Here is an 18,115-nt window from a genome sequence, read left to right on the forward strand (position 1 = left end):
GGACAGAGCAGGACGAGTGGCAGCTGCTGTGCTAACAGTGTGTATTAATGCCCTAAGGAGATTGAATCAAGCAGTGGCTGCCCACGAGCTGTGAAAGGGGAATAGTGCAGGAGGTACGGATTCAGCACAGGACAAATGTGTGAATTCCTCTTGTAAACACCAAAGCTTTCACCATGTGAATATTCAGGTTCTGCAGCTGCCTCTGTGGGCTGGTCTGTGTGTACCTACCTCATCGATCCTCTGGATAGAGGTTTTTATGGGACTGATAATAATCGGCCTATTTAGAGTTCTTTCTGTTACAGTAAAATTGATGTAAGGACATGGCAGAAGCTCAATCCTGAGTATCATTAAGGGAAAATAAACGCTTCGTGGTGGTGAGGGATGGCTGTTATTTCAAGTGATGCAATATCATAGCAAAATTTAAAAGGTTAAATAGATACAGTTTCTTACATGGGAAGAATGATCAATACTCCCAACAGTATACTTACGGGAAATCTACAGGACTAACAAAAACTATGCAAGGAGGGAAAGATGATAAATAGTTTCTATATACTTTAGTTTTTTGCATAGAAGAGATGGCTAAAATGAAAGCTGTATGGTGGGATTATTATTTTTTTTCTGAGGAGGTGGGAGTATACAACTCTGCAGTGACTGTGGCGGAAAGCTTTCCTTTTCCAGAGTATTTAAGACACAGGGGTCTCCATGAAAGTGGGGAGTAGATTTTAGTAGTAGCATACTAAAGCTGTCACCTAGTTTGCTATCTGTGTGTCATTCTGAGAACAAAAGCTGAACAGCTTGAAACATCTAATATAGAGCAACCATCATGTTTAATCTTGGTCAGCCAAGTAGTTTATGTTGACCTGGTAATGGTATCAGTGTTATACTTGGTCGGCATTGTCCATCACAACTATAGTACTTACATAGTGTAAATATTTAGACAGGTGAGTTGTGATCTCAGTTGGACTCTGAATGCCACCAAAACATGAATGGTTAAAAGGATATTTTACAAATAAGAGTGCAGAAATAGATACTTACTTGTGAAGTGTAGATATTGCAACAGAGCTGTAATGATATTCCATTACGCTTGATCTGGATGATTCATCTTCAGAAGTGTAAAACCTGAGCCTGGTGAACAAACTAAGGGCAATTTTGTATCAGGAATCAGTATCCAAAATTAGTCAGCCTGCTTGTGTTTCTAGTAGGAAAATCCTCTGTCAGAGGAGGGCAGGTAATGACAAATAATTTCTGGTTCAGAAGTGGCCGCTGGAGAGTTGGACTTGTAAGCATGAGCGTAGTATGCTTGCAGTGTGTGTGTTGCACCCTTTACAGCGAGCATTTGGGTGGCTAGGCTTTCCTTTTAACTTGTATTTAAAAGTGGCATCTTCTGAGTCAAGCTTGGACATGATTCTTCAAAGCATGTGGTTTGGATTTTTTTTGTTTTACCATCTGCGATAAGCTTAGTAGTGCCCTGTATCTGATGCAGAAAGTAAAGTGACATCAGTGTGTAACAGGGAGACACAGGGCTTATTTGACTTAGTGTCCAAGCGTAGTCCCTGCCTGATAGTCTGTACATGGCTGGCTTCAGTCTCTGCCGGGAAGTGGGACAGCAGGACATCAGCAGAGTGCTGCTGGGCTGCCTGCCAGGGGCCCTGGAGAGAAGCTGCAGTGTGCCAAACGGGAAGGCATGCAGCCCCAAGGCATTTCTTAAGGATCGGTGTTTTGTGGATGTTCTCTACTGAAACCACTGTGTATCTCTGCTGCTGTTTGGAAATGTTGGAGAACAGAGGGGTATCCCTCCCTCCCACCCCTCAAAGCAGTATTTGGGGTGAGGATGCCTTATTCCGAAGTTGAAGTGGAAGAACTGGCCAGTGAGTAGAGGTTGGGCTGAGGAGCTCCGTGGCCTCTGGCTGCCGCTTACCAGTGTTCGGTATCAGTGCTTAGCATTTAGCCTGCTGTAAAGCACATTCTGATATGCGCTTAGTGTGAAGTGACCTGTTACTCCTGAATTGGACACTGCCTAAATTCTTCAAAAAACAGGCTGTCTCTTGCATAGCTAAAGAGCTATTTCCACGGGCATATCTTTGTATGTAGTTTCCTTAAGATGCTGTTGTGCATTAACTTGTTTCTTAATTAATGAATGGATTGCTTTCCTGCTGTTCAGATAAAAAATAATACGGGGTATTGGACACACTTAGAAATATTATCTGACTTCTTAATTTCTAGCTACTATGATACTTTGATACTGATTGCTCTGTGACCTGTTCTTGTGTATAAAGTTTCCTTGTGTTCAGGTAATTGCCAGGATATTGGCTGTAGTGTCTTTGCAGGTGTAGTGTGTCACATTATGGTGACCTGATGGAAATTCTTTTAGCTTGCGAGTATCTCCAAGCAGTTTTTGCAGCAGAATGGTTATAATGACATTTTTTGTCAAAACCTGGATTGTTTATCATGCTTATTTCTAGTATATAGCTGGGTTTATGGCAGAGCTTCTTCCATTTGAAGAGATTTACCCTTGCTTTTCCCAGACCTGCTATGGATGCTGTACTGGATTTGTATAAACTGTAGTTGCATACTTCAATGGCTTTTCCAGTCTTGGTAACATAAGCTTTGAGTAAAGCAGACTTTGCTGACTGTGGCTCTTGTCAGGCCATTAACGTAACTGGGGAGTGTCCTCTGAGCATTCAAGGTTGTTTCCAGATACCCTTGACATTTCCAGAATTTCAAAAGCTCTGAGTTAATAATGATGTAATTCTGCAGTCTCCTTATGAATGGAGCAGTGACGTGATTTTGTGGTACTGCTACCCACTGTGAAGTGATAGTTTCATTAAGTGCGTCATGGTGCAAAACCCTGCAGCTCCACATGTTTTATTTGGAGGAAATCTTAAACCTGCTGTTAACACATGCCCAGTGTACTAAGCTGACTGCATTCATCTGTTGGCCAAATACTGAATGTTTCTAGCTTCTGCATTCACTTGTTTAAATGTGTTTTTCAGAGCAGCAGTGCATTGCTCCCCTGTTTTACTTTGCTCTGCTTGTCCTCTGGCGGGAGCTATATGAAGAAGTGGCTATATAGCAGGAACACTACATCTCCTAGATAAACTGAGACTTGATGACCTCGAGTTTTTTAAAAAACTTTTTTGGCACCTTTATCTCTGTGTATAAATAGCTCACAAGTCTGTTCCTCAGCATTGGCTGCACCTATAGTGTTAACTGCTTTTGCAAGGTGAAAGTAGGCTTTCTCAGTTACTTGTAGATGGAGCATATCCAAGCTGTGTGCTATATTTACACGCTTTCATTCCCTAACAAGTTTTACTCCGTAAGTTGCATGCAATATCTGGAGATTCAGTAGGGTGTATTTAAAATGCACTCCTAACTAAAGATTTATGCTGGACTTAGACAGGTAAGTCTTTCCATAATTCAGTTTGTGTCTAGTTACTGTCAGAAGCTCTATCTTAAACTTATTCATGCAGTATTTTAGGTAATATTTTGATCTGCAGCAACTCTTGGATCTTTTGAAGAGCCATTTAAAATGGTCAGGTAGTGCTGCTTACTTCACTGGTGCTTGCTGTGAGTAGCTGAGTAAGTTTGGCATTTGTGCCCTTGAGTTGCAACTGATTGAATTTTTTTTCCTGTTTTAATTGGCTTGGCAAGTGTACATTTTTATCAGCGCGCTGCTTGTAACGCAGGAGACAGGAGTGCTTCACAACTGTATAAAGTACACTGGCACAATATCCTCATGTGGCGGCCAGGGAAGAACAGCTGGACATTTGGAGTCCAACAGACTAACGGATTTATCTGCATTTGCAAAAGGTCACGAGGAATTCTTAGTGACCTCAAGGATATGTTTTTCCTTTTAGGCAACATCTTGGGTTTACAAGGAGCTCCATTACTCCCCTGGTTAATTGGTCCTCTTGAGCCACAGAGATTTGCTACCTATGAAAAGCATCGTTGCTTCTGGCGACGTGAAAGGCTTTGAGGTCTTCTCTCCAAATTTTATTTGGTTTAAACACTTGTGCTGTCTGACCCTGTGAGATGATACAGCTGTAAGCATCACTAAAGCTTTGGAGATGCTGCTGTGAATCTTTTCTGAAATGTTACTCTCCATGAAACACGAACTGTAATCAAGAGCTAAGAAAATAAATGGAAGATATTCTGGTATATAACTTCCTTATGGGTGTTTTTTTTTTTTTTTTTTTTTCATAAAACCTAGAAGCCTGCTCTAGTAGACTGTATTGTGACTATTAATATTTGACATCAACATTTTTGAGTGGTTACTAGCAAGTCCTTTATTCTCTGGCAGCCATGTCTCTCAAACCCATTATGTTTTGTATATCTGTGGCTTAGAGTAAGTTTGCATCCATAGCAGATGGTTTAAAAAAGTCAGGGAAGTATGAGGGGTGGTCAGAGCTTTTACTGAAGTCTCTGTTGGAGCAACTGATGTGTGTAAGGTCTGTTCCCAAAGGAACCCAGAACATGTAAAACTGGGTTGGGTTTTGGGTTTGCTTTGTGTGTTGGGTTTGTTTGTTTTTTTGTCTGTGATATTGACTTTTTAGCCACTGCACTGGATTTTGCAGATGAATGTGAAATGCTCACTTTTTTTTATGACCCAAGGCATAGTTTCAATTAAATTTAGATTCCTACTTTTTCCCCTTTTTCCGGTGAGTAGGGTGTGCATATAATGAAATACCTATTGAGGACTGTGGATAATCCCTGAGGGAGAAACCTGGGAAGGGAGAGCAGTAACAAAAAGTGCAGGGGGGATGAGAAGTTGCCCAAACTCACCCTTCAGGAGCTGCTAGAAAAACTGATGATGGGAGACTCTGCCACCTTGGCCTTGCTGTATGGGGCTGGTGGGATGCCACACTGGCAGGCTCAAAGCCCGAGGGAGCCGTTCCCCAAGCAGAGGCTGTATGGGGCTGGCTCCCTGGCACTGGGTGGGTTGTAGCTGGCTGGTGCTGCAGCTCCTACAACAGCAGCCCACTCGTCTGCACTTTGTTGGCCCTCCTGGGACTGCCTTAGAGCATGTAGATAAATTCTATCTCAAAGTATTCTTCTGTCAAGAATTTTCCATCAATCTCCCCTCTCTATTGCAATTTATACTTGAATGTGCTCTCTTTAAAATTCCTGTTCTTAGCTAGGAAAAGGCAATAAATTAATAATAGGTCCTGAAATACTGGGCTGGGAGGTAGGAGACAAAGTGATGTGAGGTGTTCTGCCTCTAAGCATTTAGCTGAGTCTTCAGCTGCTGTTTTGAGCTCTGAGGAGCTCCTATTTTTTAAAAAATAAAATCTTTTAACTGTCAGCAAAGCATGTTGCTGTCTTATTTGTTTCTATTCTTTCACTTAAAAACAAGGCTGTCATCTGGTTGCAGGAGCCTGCAAGAAACAATATTGTGAACCTTTTCAAACCTCTATGGTTTTTTTCTGCTCTGTTGAAGCGATGCTGAACACAGAAGCTGTTGCCTTTTGAAAGGCTGGTAGTTAAAGTATGAGTTTTGTTGAGGTTCTTCAAAAGCATTGATGAAGGAGAGAGTGAGGATATAAAACCTAAATTACTGGCAAAATAAAATTAGCTAGGATTTGTGGTTTTTTGGGGGTCTGCGGGGATCTGGAAATTTAACACAAATTCTAAATATCCCCAGCCCCCCGCCACCTTTGTTTGTTTGCTTCTTTGCACAGGTGGTTGAAATGCACTTGGGAATAATTAAAGGAGAAATTACCATGTCCTCAGTAGGAATACAGAGGAGTATACCTTCTGCTGTGGTCTCTTAACCTCTTTGTTATCCCAAGGTCAGATGAAAAAGTTGCAAATAATTTTCATCCACATCCTCAATGACTGAATAGTCAGGTAGTTAAACATTTATACTGAAAACTCAGGGATCCAGCTTTGTGTGATGGAAGTGCTGTCTCTTTAGAAACACAAAAAAATGTTTGCTTTGCTTGATTGCTGCTCCCTCTTGTGGGTTTCAGGCCAGTTTAAGTAAGCTTGAAGTTCATTCTCTGTCTTTTTAGATAGAATAATTAATCAGTAGTACTCCTCTGATACACTGTATGCGAGATTGATCCTTAATACTTGCTTCACCACATACCTCTACAAATTAGAGCATTCTTTTGTATAAAGAGGACTAAGTCTGTAAAAGCATTTAATTCACTTTTAAAATTTAATTTTTTTTTTCAAGAACTTACCCTGCTGTGCTATTAGTATATAGTCTGATTTTACTTTTTCATAGAAGCAGAGAGAAATCTCTGTCATAATGGTACCAGATTCGGCAAGGGCTTGCTATACTGAGAGTGTTAAGATCTCTCTTGTATTTCCTCTCCTGTAGTCAGGGCTTCTGAGTTGCAATTCACAGGCTACTGCACTTGTCTGCAGAGAGCTGCTATGTTGCAGAAGTCGCTCCCGAAAACTAAATTCCCCAAAAGAGCTCTGTTTGCTTCCTACGTGCTGTCCTGTATACCCAATAGATACAAACATTGTAGCTATGTGAAAGATTAATTTTTCTTGTAGTTTCTCAATTGCTCTGCTGGCATAAAATTGCCATATGTAATGTGTTGTGTCTGAAGATTTCAAAACACTACTTGTATTTGTTTTCCGTCAGAGGGACGTATAGTCTCTAGAGAAGAAACTGAAGCACAGTGGAATTCTGAATTGCTCCTAATTGATGGCAAAGACCTGTGCAACTTCACTGACTCGTTCTTGGCACAAAGCTCTTTAAAAATTTCCCACTGAAACTTTAAGAGACAAATTGTTCTGACCTGTTGCGAAATGGAAGGGTCCCACATTAGCATGACACTGAAATAACAGCAGTTCACATACTAACTTCAGTCTTACACCATTTCAAAATAATGATACAATTTGTCTTAGCATTGGAAGTTGTTGATGTTGAACTGTTTTTGTACAGGAACTGGAAATGGCTATGAAGTCTTGACTCCCCCAGGCTTTGGTGCTTATATCCTATGCTTTTATTAGGCCTTCTTTTTTTCTCCCCCTTCCTGATTTCTCATTTTCACTAGTATCTTATTTCCCTTCCCTCTTGTGCTCTCTTGTTTGGTATTCATCATGTATTTAATCGCTGATGTTTTCTGCATACCCCCGCTGCATGCTTTGTTTGCTCTGCAGTATTTTCAGCAGGTTTTTTTTCCTTTATCTCTTATCATCTTTACTTCACACTACCTGTTTGCATAATTTTTCAATACTATATAACTTTCATGGCCAAGAACTGGACATTTCATTACTGTCTGACCAGCTATTGGGTATTTGATAACATTTGAAATCTATTACTGCCTCCGTACCTCTTCAAGAGCATATAATACGGGACAGCATTCAGGATTACCTGAAACTTCTGATCTTTATTTTACTTGGCTTTAAAAGAATAAATCAGTCTGACACTTGTCTGGATACAAAGACTGTGCTTCTGTGGAGACCCAGTGGTGTTGGTGGACACATAATTCACTGTAAATGTATTTTTTATTACTGTAATGCAAGTAAAGGTGGGGTTTTAGTTGCCTTTTTGTTTTTCTTTAAGGTAATTGAACCAAAAAGTAGGTGCAGTTGATTTGAGAAACAAAATAGAACTGAATCTTGTATTTATGCCCTTTCTTAAAGCTTTATATCACTTATTGTCACAGACTGGGTAATCTCTAGAACAGTATCAGTAATGTTTACTTCAAAATTTGTGTTTTCTTTTCTCTGGTTTGATAGTTTGAACATAGTTTTAAAGAGTTGCTGAGGTTTGTATCCACATTTTAATGTGCTATAAGTGCAGAGCTGTGATCAAGATTTGCCAGCTTTTATTCAGATGAAATTTGCAGTTCGGTGGAGACAAGAATGAGGTACCCACAGATTACATTGCTTGTAGCAGTCCCTGAATTTCAGTTCTTATTTATACTCTTATATTTTTACCAGTCAGGAACAAAGCCTTTGTTTATGTCCATGCTCAAAAAGATGTTGGCATTCGCCCAGCCCCAGAGCCCTCCCTAACCTGTGTTTATGTTGTGAAGAAGCCAGATGAAATATTGCTGTTTATTGCAGGCTCCAAATTTGATTATTGTGCTTACTTTCTCTATGACCATGGTCAAGATAAATGCTTTTGCTCTTCAGTAACACGTACAAATGGATGAAATAACTTTGTGTGCTTCTTTACCAAGAGTCTTTCTGCTGACCTCCCTGTGTGCTGGATGCCTGCGGACTGGTCCTGGTGGGGAACACTGGTTGTAGCTTTTCTCCCTTGCTGGAAAGAAATGGCATTCAAGCACCAAGAGTCTGAAACATACTTCAACTTACTTACTTAATTGTGATATCACATGAAGATATCTATCTAGCAAGAATGCAGGGTCCTTAAAGTGGTAACATATCCTTCATCTTTCACTTTATATTTGGTTTAAACAAAAGTTACCCGGTTCTGTATGTTACAGATTCATTTGTGCTACCCGGATAACACCAGTGTCTGTATTACAAGTAGCGTGCTGTTTTTTATCTCCAAAGAAAGAAATCCAGAATGCCAAACGTAAACATTTTGTAATGAAGAAAGATTTAAAGCCTTTTGAGGTGTACATAATATAGACTTACTGTGGGATGGTCTTACAAGCTTTTATCTACCTTAGGTACCCCCTCTTTGCATAGTGCCCTTCTTTCAGCCAGATTGCTTTAAGCCCTCTAAAGTCTGCAGTGAACTCTGTGTGACTCTAATCACAAAGGCTGTTCTACAATCACAGAAATACAGTATTTAAAAAGTGCTCTGGAATACAACCATTCTACTTGTGTGTTTTGACGTTCGGTTTTATCTACATTTTAAACAAAGAAAACGGTCACTGCAAAACACTGCTGATCTAAGAGGGAGAACTGAAAGGATCTGTGTGGTCACTGTAAAAGAGAAATTTCTTCTTTGTAAAGAAGAAGTTGGGTAAAGCAAGTGGAAGAAACCACTGAATGTAGTTTCATGCATGTAAGTATTTCAGGAGACAACACTGCAAAGCTTTGTATGCTTTTCTTGTGAAATTCTAGTTCATATTTGCCAATACTGTCAGTTAGCAGTTTTTGTTTATTTTTATCCTTCTAGGTATCATAGTAGCCTCAACAGTTCTGATTTATTTACTTGAATGAGCAATCCAGCTGTTTCAAAGTTCAATGTTGACTCCCTCAAAACTATTTTACATGAGTAATAGTCTTGATCTAAAGCATATGAGTGTAGTATTGTACAGGGTGTATAAAACGTGTGGTTTTGTTCTTCGAGATAACAGCTGCAGAGTGGTATCCAAATTCTTCTCTGGTGGGAGCAACCACTTACTGATTAGAGCTATTTTGAGAGAAAAAGCCGGTTGAAGTGACGTAAATGTGGTTAGTTGATACTCCATTAGTCCTCTGCCACATACACTACCTATAGAAAATTGGTCAGGATTTAAAGCTGTAGCATGCTTCTGCAGAGCTGTCAGCCAACAGCCTGTACTGGAATTGTTCCTTCATCCCTATTCTGCTTTTTCACAGAAACAAGTTACTTCTTGCTAAATATCAGTTGAAGTGGTATGCTCTATGTATACAGTAATCTTCCCATCTCCAGGCTCTGGAATCATAGATTCATAGAATCATTTTGGTTGGAAAAGACCTTTAAGGTCATCAAGTGCAACAGTTAACCCAGCACTGCCAAGTCCATCACTAAACCCTGTCCCTAAGCACCACAGCTACACATCTTTTAAATACCTCTAGGGATGGTGATTCCACCACCTCCCTGGGCAGCCTGTCCCAGTGCTTGACCACCCTTTTGGTGAAGAAATGTTTCCTAATTCCCAATCTGAACCTCCCCTGGCATAACTTGAGGCCGTCTCCTCTTGTCTTGTCACTTGTTCCTTGGGAGAAGAGATTGACCCCCAGCTGCCTGCAACCTCCTTGCAGGCAGTTGTAGAGAGTGATCATGTCCCCTCCCCGAGCTGCCGCCTCTCCAGGCTAAACACCCCCTGTTCCCTCAGCCGCCCCCCATCAGACTTGTGCTCCAGATGCTTCCCCAGCTCCGTTTGCCCTTCTCTGGACATGCTCCAGGGAGGGCCCAAAACTGAACACTGTATTTGAGGTGCAGCCTCACCAGGGCCGAGTACATCCCACAGTAGAGGGATGGTCACTGCCCTTGTCCTGCTGGCCACACCGTTTCACACACAAGCCAGGATGCTGTTGGCTGCCTTGGCCACCTGGGCACACGGTTGGACACACAGCTGGCTCACATTCAACCGCCTGTCCACCAGCACCCCCAGGTCCTTTCCCTCCAGGCAGCTTCCCAGCTGCTCTGCCCCAAGCCTGTAGCGCTGTGTGGGGCTGGTGTGACCCAGGTGCAGGACCCAGCACTGAGCCTGGTTGAACCTCATACAGCTGGCCTCGGCCCATTGATCCAGCCTCTCCAGATCCCTCTGCAGAGCTTTCCTAAAGCTGCAGTGGAGCTACAGTGCTTATGGAAATCTATTCTTACAGGATTCTCCAGAACTACTTTTCTGTAGAATTTTGTAATTTTCTTCTGAATTTTGCCTCTGAAGCCACTTTGAACTCTCTAGCATTTTCTCATGGAGAGGGTTTGTTTGAATTGAAGGACACTTCTAGGATCTATGGAAATGATTACAGGATATGTCACTTCTAACAGGTGTTTTAAGATCAGTTCCTTGTGGCAGGATAAACTTTTGGTAATCCATGCAGGCTCGTGGTGGAGTTCAGTTTTTGTGTAGACTATATTTTTAGCATGTGACTGCATGGCAATATAATTTATGAAGTAGGGCACAACTCCCTAATTGTCTCTTGCGTTGTAGAGCTGTACATGCTGTTCACTGCAGTGTTCTGCAGAATAAACATTATCTTTCTTTATGGGGGGAAAAAGGTCTGTGTCAACAAGACTTTCCAGGCTCTGGTCACGTGCTTAAATTATATCTATGAGATGGGTTTTCTGGCAAACATACAAGCAAATGTTTCTCTGAAGTGGACAACGTTCATGTGTAAATTCCTCATTAGTTGTGGATCTCTTCCCATCTTCCTCTTCCCAGCCTTTGGCTCAAAATATTAAGCAAGAAGACCAAGAATGCTGACCCCTTAAACACAGATAATTCGCAGCAGCACCATCAGCATCTCAGAGGGGAGCGTCTGCCTGTTCGTACGTACACCCTGCTCCTGGCACTTGGGAATTAATGAAAAGAGAAAAACAAAGCTCTGGCATTCTGGGAAACTTTAAAAAAAACAAAATAAGAAGTGAGTCTTGGAATGCCTTTGCAAGAAAAACTTCCCATGAAAAAACTTCTCATTTAGTCTTCTACCAAACTTCAGTCTTGTAGGATTTCATCATGTGAACGAGCCTGATGCGGGGGAAAAATAATTTTAGGTTGCAGCTAGGGTGGTCATGGGAAATGCCATAACAGTTCTTTTGGTCAGTTTTCTTTTGTAGATGTCCTTATCATCCCCTTTGAGAAGTGTCCAATTTTCCTGTACAGAGTGAACCGTTGATTTTTTTGGTAAGATGTTTAATAAGGAGATTCATCAGTTTTTTTCAGAGGATCTTCAAGGTGAAGACATGATCGTTGTACATTTAAGATGTCATACTAGTTTATTCTCTGTAGTGAATATAAGCAAATATTTGGGTTGAAACCATAATTATAATTAGCTGTAAGTCTTAATTTTTGGACTTGGCAACTAATATCCAGTTCACACAGTAAAAGCCTATTTTTGTGTGTGTGTGTGTTGAGTTGGAGAGCTTCATGAGGTACCTGTGCCACTTCCAGTTTTCGAATTCAAACACTGCTTGTGTTTCCCCACCTAATGTCCCTGATGGGGTCTAGGTCTGAAGTGCAGAACCTCTGCCCTTCTGTGTGGTATTCTTTGAAACTACTGTTGGTTTTCTAACTTGCAAAATTTGCAGTCACGGTGGAAATGTTTAATGCAGCTTCCAACCCTTGAAAGCTGATTAGGTTTGAGGTAGAGCCTGGGAAATGGCAAAGCCTAATATTGTGGATACCCCAGCAGAGGAGCACTTTTCTACAAGTCTCTTACTGGATCATTTTTGTGTGTGTATATTTTAGACAGATGTCTGTATACTTGAGTCCTGTAAGATGCTTCTAACCAAAATCGGGGTTTTGTGGTCTGATCTTTTTAAAATTCTGTAGATATTTTTTTTTTCATTGTTAAGCAAAGGAATAGAAAAGTTTAAGACTAGATAAGGAATTTATTGGCTTATGGCAACTATTTTAAAATCTGTCTCTTCTGAAATGGAAAGATCATATAACTTTTCATATACCCATATTTCAAATTTCTGAAGCTTTCTGATAGTAGCTGGGCATTAATAGATTTGATATCCAAATGTTCATGACGACATTGCTTTTGAGTTTGAAACTGAATGGATTCCCTGAGCTGAATGCTAAACATGCCACGTATAGGCTACCCAAAAATCTCCTAGCTTCCCCGCTAGCACGATTCGGTTTGTCTGACTTAAGTGTGGTGAGAAGCGCTTGTGCCTGGTTCAGCAGTTTCCTTCCTCCTTGCTGTGTCACATTCTAGCCTCAGTAGAAAATAATCTGTTGATACTGGCAGTACATTTTCGTGATGAAAACCGGACATTGTTTTCCTAAGAAGCACTCGGTTGTGTATACTTGAGTTCATTGCCTTGGTTACGGTTTACAAGGAGGTTTTGTTAACTTTGCCAGCTGAGCTGCAAGGGTGCCAGGATGCCCACAGCAGACAGGGATGATGAAGTGAGATGTGTGCATGGTTTTTTTCTGTCTCTGTGACTTCAGATGGGTGTTACTCCATGGATTTTTTTATAGACTTCCTTGAACATCAGAAGAACAAGACTAGGGGCGGAAGGGCTAGAGTAACCTCTCTATTTTTCTTCTAATATTAAGTACTTTCCAGCAACTTTCTCCACAAAACGAGACTTTCTTTGTCTGTTCCCACTGTTTGGAAAGCCAGTTGTAAATCTGGTATGTAGGGATGCTGCCGAAATTCTAAGAATCGTGGAATTGTTTAGGTTTGAAAAGACCTTTAAGATCATGGAGTCTACCCATTAACCTAATGCTGCCAAGTCCACCAAAAAAGTTACTAACTGAAGAAAATAAAGGAAACGCACAAATGTTTTAAGCTGAGTTACATAATGGATAGCGCTGGGAGGTGGCTGCTGGTATTGTTTAAGTATTAATACTGGGGTGTGCCAAGCTGGAGCCAATGTGCTCTGTGTTGCAGGTTTTTTCGGTGTTTAAACCTGTCTGTAAAAGTTTTGTCTACTTTATTGCTACTTGGATCCCTGCTTCTATGTCTTTTAAACTACCTCTGGCACAACACATCCTGAAGACAGAAATAATCAATTGAGTGTGACCTGTGTTAGGGGCCAGGCGTCCTTGGAATTTGCTTGCATTATCAGTGATCTTAATATTAACTCGAAAATGACTGTACAGTCTTTTCCTCTTCCTTTTGATGCAGCTCCTTGGTAGTTATAGGTAAGGGGTTGTGCTTCTGTGAAACTGATTTTTAGGGTTTAGGTCTATTTGTGGAGGAACGCATTCTGTTGTGTGCAAGCATGCTTTTTTTTTTTTTCTTTTTTTTTCTTTTCTTTTTTTCTTTTTTTCTTTTTTTTTTTTTTTTTTTTTGTGGTATGTGTATATATGTTTGCAAAGGTGCGGTGTGTTCCCTATGGAGAAATAAGGAGTCTGTGTAATCAGAAACTTAGCTGCTGTCCTAAGTGCAGTAATTTTTTTTTTTTTTTTTTTTGGGGGGGGGGGGGTCATTCTGCTTAGGCATACCTAAGATGAACTCACAGTTAATCTACCAGGTTTCTGAAAAATGTCAGCTGATTCTCCACCCCCTGCCAAATCTCCCCTGTTGCATGCTTTTCTTATGCTCAACTTAGCATTGTAGTACTTGTAATGCATATTTCCGTCGTGAACATTCTTCCTGCTTATATAGCTCCCTGAATTAACATCCCTCTTAGTTCAAATGGGAAATGCACAGACACAAGAATTGTGCACTGAATTCACAATATTTAGCAGAACTTGAGGTACTTCAGCTATCTTTCTGAATATGATGGAAGTATGACTAGATAGACCCTTCATTTCTGAGGAGGTAAAAAAAAAGATAGACTAGTACCCACTTTCAGTCAGTGTTCTGTAGGTGCTCTCTGTACCCCCCTGCTCCCCCAAGTGACATAGCAGCAGCTGGAAGGGCAAGGGCTAACCGCTGTCAGCTTAACAATGCTAAGTAGCTTTAGCAAGCAAACAAGTAAAATGCATCACCAGCTTCCTAGATTGTGGCTCAGCTCCTGTAGTTACAGAACTGTTATGCTTGCTTTCTATTTAGCGTTGTCTGAAGGGTTTGGTGGAGTGTCAAGTGCCAGGAGGGATGAGGAAGACTGTATGTGGGTGTGCAGAGAATTCCTGTTCTTGGGAAATCTGTCAGGACCTGCCTAGCAGAATGGGCCTCGTTTCATAAAAGATCAATTCAAACATGCTAAAGTGTGTGTTTTGAATGCTGTCAGCTCTGTGTTGCTGAGAAATGGAAGTTTGCTAGCATGAAAAAGACCTCCTGGCCCTTCTTCAGCTCCTGCCCAGCAGATCAACAGTACACTTCTGTGTTTGAATTTATCCTGAGGTATGGATGAAGTGCTTCCTCAAGTAAAACCAAATAAAAACAAACATCTTGGTTTCTATGTGGACTTAGAAAGTAATTAGAAGGTGTGTGGGTGTATGCGGGTCCTCAGTAATTTATGCCTTCTGTAGGAATTACTCACATCTCTAGTGTATCTTCCAAGTGACAGTACAGAAACTGTACAGATTTCTCAGTGAATGTAAAGGGAGGTTAATTCTCATTAACCAAGCAAACCAGAACAAATTGTCTATTTTCAGCTAAAATGAAAATATGCATACTTTGTCATGCTGCATTGTTAACGATGCTTCAGATTTACACGGTTAACGTCACTCTCCTTCCTTTCCCTTCTCTGTTAAAACTTCTACATATAAGGCAACACATGCTTTTCCTGAAGACTTAAGTTCAGTGTCTGGCCCCTGGCTACCTTGGGGTGAGTTGCCATAGCCCAGAAGTGCCTTATTCATAACTGGTGGCGATTTCTGGATTTCTGCAATGCTTGATACTGTTTACTGCACCACAATTAAATGCTGAACAATCTCTGGGAATTAGGGTGTAACTTGTCTTGGGCTCGAGGCTGTTCGCAAAAGACAGACTTGCTCAGCATCGCAGGGCAGAGCAGAGAGGTTGCCGGCACTCGGGGTGGGTCTCCAGGCAAAGTCAGCCAACTGTCTGGGGCAGAAAGCACCACTACAGGGCATGCCAGGGTCTTCCTTCAATTATTCTAGATTTCTGTTGCTCTTTGCACTTGCTGACAGAGGATAAGGGAAACATAGCAGACCAGGAACTTCATTAGCCTTAAATAATGGGTTTAGGATTGTGGGTTATACCACCCGAACAGGAAAGTGTTTCCTGATCATGTTACTTTGGCCTGGTTCCTGATTTCAGTATAAACCATACTGGGGGATAAAATGGGTGTCTGTTAAAGACAGATTTAAATTGCAGGTGTTTTCTCGTATTGCATGTTGAGTGCCTGTGAAGCGTGCTGGGCTGACTGGCTTCCCTTTCCCCTTTCATTTCGCGCATTTGGTTACACAGGCATACCTGTCATACCCTCCAGCTAGCAGGCTGACCAAGAAGAAATTTAACACAAGGCTATAGTGTATCACTGAACCTCCATTATCATCTTCCAGAGTAGCTTAAGCCTGTCTTTTTTCTAATTAAAAAAAAACCAAAAAAAACAACAATACCTTTGAGGCATGTGAATACGTTCCAGCTTCACAGGAACAGGTATTATTTCTGTATACATTAGTTTATTTTCGTACACATACTGAAGTGGATTTAAGACAGTTTGGATTTTCTTTTAAAAGCAAAGTTGGGTCCTTTTTTCTGTAGTGAAGAGAAAAAAAATAACTTGTAGACTCAACAGGTGATTTTGGAGTTTAATGAAAGATGGAGACTTCAAAGACTTTATTGCAGAGAGAGAGAGAGAGAGAGACTTTTTACCAGGGCCTGTAGTGATAGAACAAGGGGCAACGGCTTTAAACTGAGAGGGTAGGTCTAGATTAGCTATTAGGAAGGAATTCTTTGCTGTGAGAGTGGTGAGACGCTGGCCCAGGCTGCCCCGAGCAGCTGTGGCTGCCCCATCCCTGGCAGTGTTCAAGGCCAGGCTGGACGGGGCTGTGAGCAGCCTGGGCTGGTGGAAGGTGGCCCTGCCCGTGGCAGGGCAATAGGAACTTGGTCATCTTTAACATCTCCCTTCCAACCCAAACCATTCTATGATTCCATGACTTTTGTAAAACCACAGTCTATTTTACAAACACAAAGCTTCCCCTCACATAAGCAGGGTTTCTCCTAGAGCCAGGGTACAAGTTAGACATCCGTAATGCCTTTTATTTAAAGGAAGCGTGTCTGGCCTTTCCAGGGGCAGTGGGATATGGCTGGGGTCCAGGGTCTGTCAACGAATCCGGTTGAAGTATTGCCACCAAGATGTAAAATAGTACCGGTGCTTGAAAATTAGCTAAAATATTGCCAGCAGCATGGCAGCATGTGCTCTGCCCAGTGTGAAAGAACAGATTCTCCGTACTGGGCTGGCAGCTCATGGAAAGAATGAGCTCAGTGGGGTGGAGGCGTCGCAGGGCTCCCCAACCTGCCCGGGCTGACCGGGAAAGAGGGTGCAGGGTTTGTTGCTAAGGAATGACCTGTTGTGCCTCTCTGCAACCGGAGAGAATCCGCTGCCAGGAAGAGATGACTCTCCGATGTTCTATTGTTGCCGTCGCAAAGTTGCAATGGATAAAATGAGCTGCGTAACCTTCAGTAATTCTCCCTGCCCTTTTGTTGATGCCATGGGTGTGTGTGCTTCGGATGAAATTGAGGGGAATCAGGGGGTGGTTTGGATGAAATCGGGGGAATTGAGAGATGGCATTAATTTCCGTGGAGCCAAGATTTCTGCTTTGACTGTGCCTTGAATTTTTCTTGGGCATTATGCCATTTCAAAACACTTGTTCTCTAATCCTCCTGATTTTTCCCTTCGTGTGTTGTAGGCTCATCCAGGTCATCACAAGACACCTTTCGAAATGCAGAATACATTTTGTTTTTTCCCAGCCACTATTCCTGATTACTTTTCTGCAGTACTTTCAGACCTCGATTATATGCGCTTTTTTTCTACCTCCGGCCTTTCCTTTTGCCCCATTTTTTTTTTATTGCTTAGAGTTTACACTCTAAACTCTTACACATTACTGCTGTTTCTTAACGAATAAACCAACGCCAGTGTATCTGCATCAGACACCCCTTTTAAGCACAGCTCTGCACAACCCAATGCACCATACCGATGCTGTCGCAGCAGTTTAACAACAGTTAACATGGTTTATTTCAGTGATGCAAATGGTAGTTGGTGTGAATATGTATTTATAAGCGTATGTTCGAGTGCTTCTGAACCTTATCTCTGGCATGCCGGGAGAAGCAGGTTGGATGTGCAGCCCGGGGGGCAGATGTACACGGAGCAGGGAGTTGCTGGGTTATTGCTGGAGGGTTTTATCTTCCAAAAAGGAGGTGATGAGCTTTGAAACCGTTTGCAGAAGCGCAGCGCCTGATGCAGCCGGCCGCAGGGAAGCCTGTCGCACGGCTGCGGGGGGGATTTCCGACTGGTGGCCGGTGGCGCAGAGGCAGGCGGGCTGGCGGCGGGGGGAGGGATCCGCGCTGCCTTGGCCACCCCGCAGCTGGGGCCCGGGGCGGCCGGGAGCGGCCCCCCGCAGCCCGCCGGTGCCGCGGCAGGGCCGGCCCCGCAGCCCCGCCCCGGAGGGCCGGGCCGCTTCCTGCAGCGCGGGGCGGCGGCGGCGGCGGGAAGCGGGGCTGCGGGAGCCATGGAGGCGGCGGCCGACTGCCTCAGCCCGGCCGCCCGGCAGCAGGTAAGGCCAGGCGGCGGGGCCGCTCGCCCGCCCCCCGACCCGCTTCGGGGGGCCCTGGGGGCCGGGACCGGCGGCGTGTGCGCCCGTGCGGGGCTGCGCTCCGCCTGCGCCGCCGTGTCCGCGCGGCCGGGGATGGGCTGCGCGCCCCGCGCTGCTGCGCGCTCCTCGGGCGCGGT

General features: G+C 42.8%; 1 protein-coding gene across 25 annotated transcripts in view; it reads left to right on the plus strand.

Moving 5' to 3' along the window:
* Positions 1 to 18,115, plus strand: part of LRRFIP1 (LRR binding FLII interacting protein 1) — a 112,088-nt gene that overhangs the window by 24,083 nt on the left and 69,890 nt on the right. For 6 of the 25 annotated variants that reach the window (XM_055717913.1, XM_055717890.1, XM_055717895.1 and 3 more), the window contains exon 1: positions 17,787 to 17,939. The exons of 16 other annotated variants lie outside the window; for them this stretch is intronic. In XM_055717913.1, coding sequence (XP_055573888.1) covers positions 17,895 to 17,939 — 45 coding nt within the window. In that variant the 5' untranslated portion in view covers positions 17,787 to 17,894. Of the gene's footprint in view, positions 1 to 17,786; positions 17,940 to 18,115 lie in introns of those variants that run through there. 3 more of the 25 variants (XM_055717908.1, XM_055717906.1, XM_055717911.1) reach the window with 1 other exon arrangement.

The sequence above is a fragment of the Falco cherrug genome, chromosome 8, assembly GCF_023634085.1.
Source record: "Falco cherrug isolate bFalChe1 chromosome 8, bFalChe1.pri, whole genome shotgun sequence".
Classification (NCBI taxonomy): Eukaryota; Metazoa; Chordata; class Aves; order Falconiformes; family Falconidae; genus Falco; species Falco cherrug.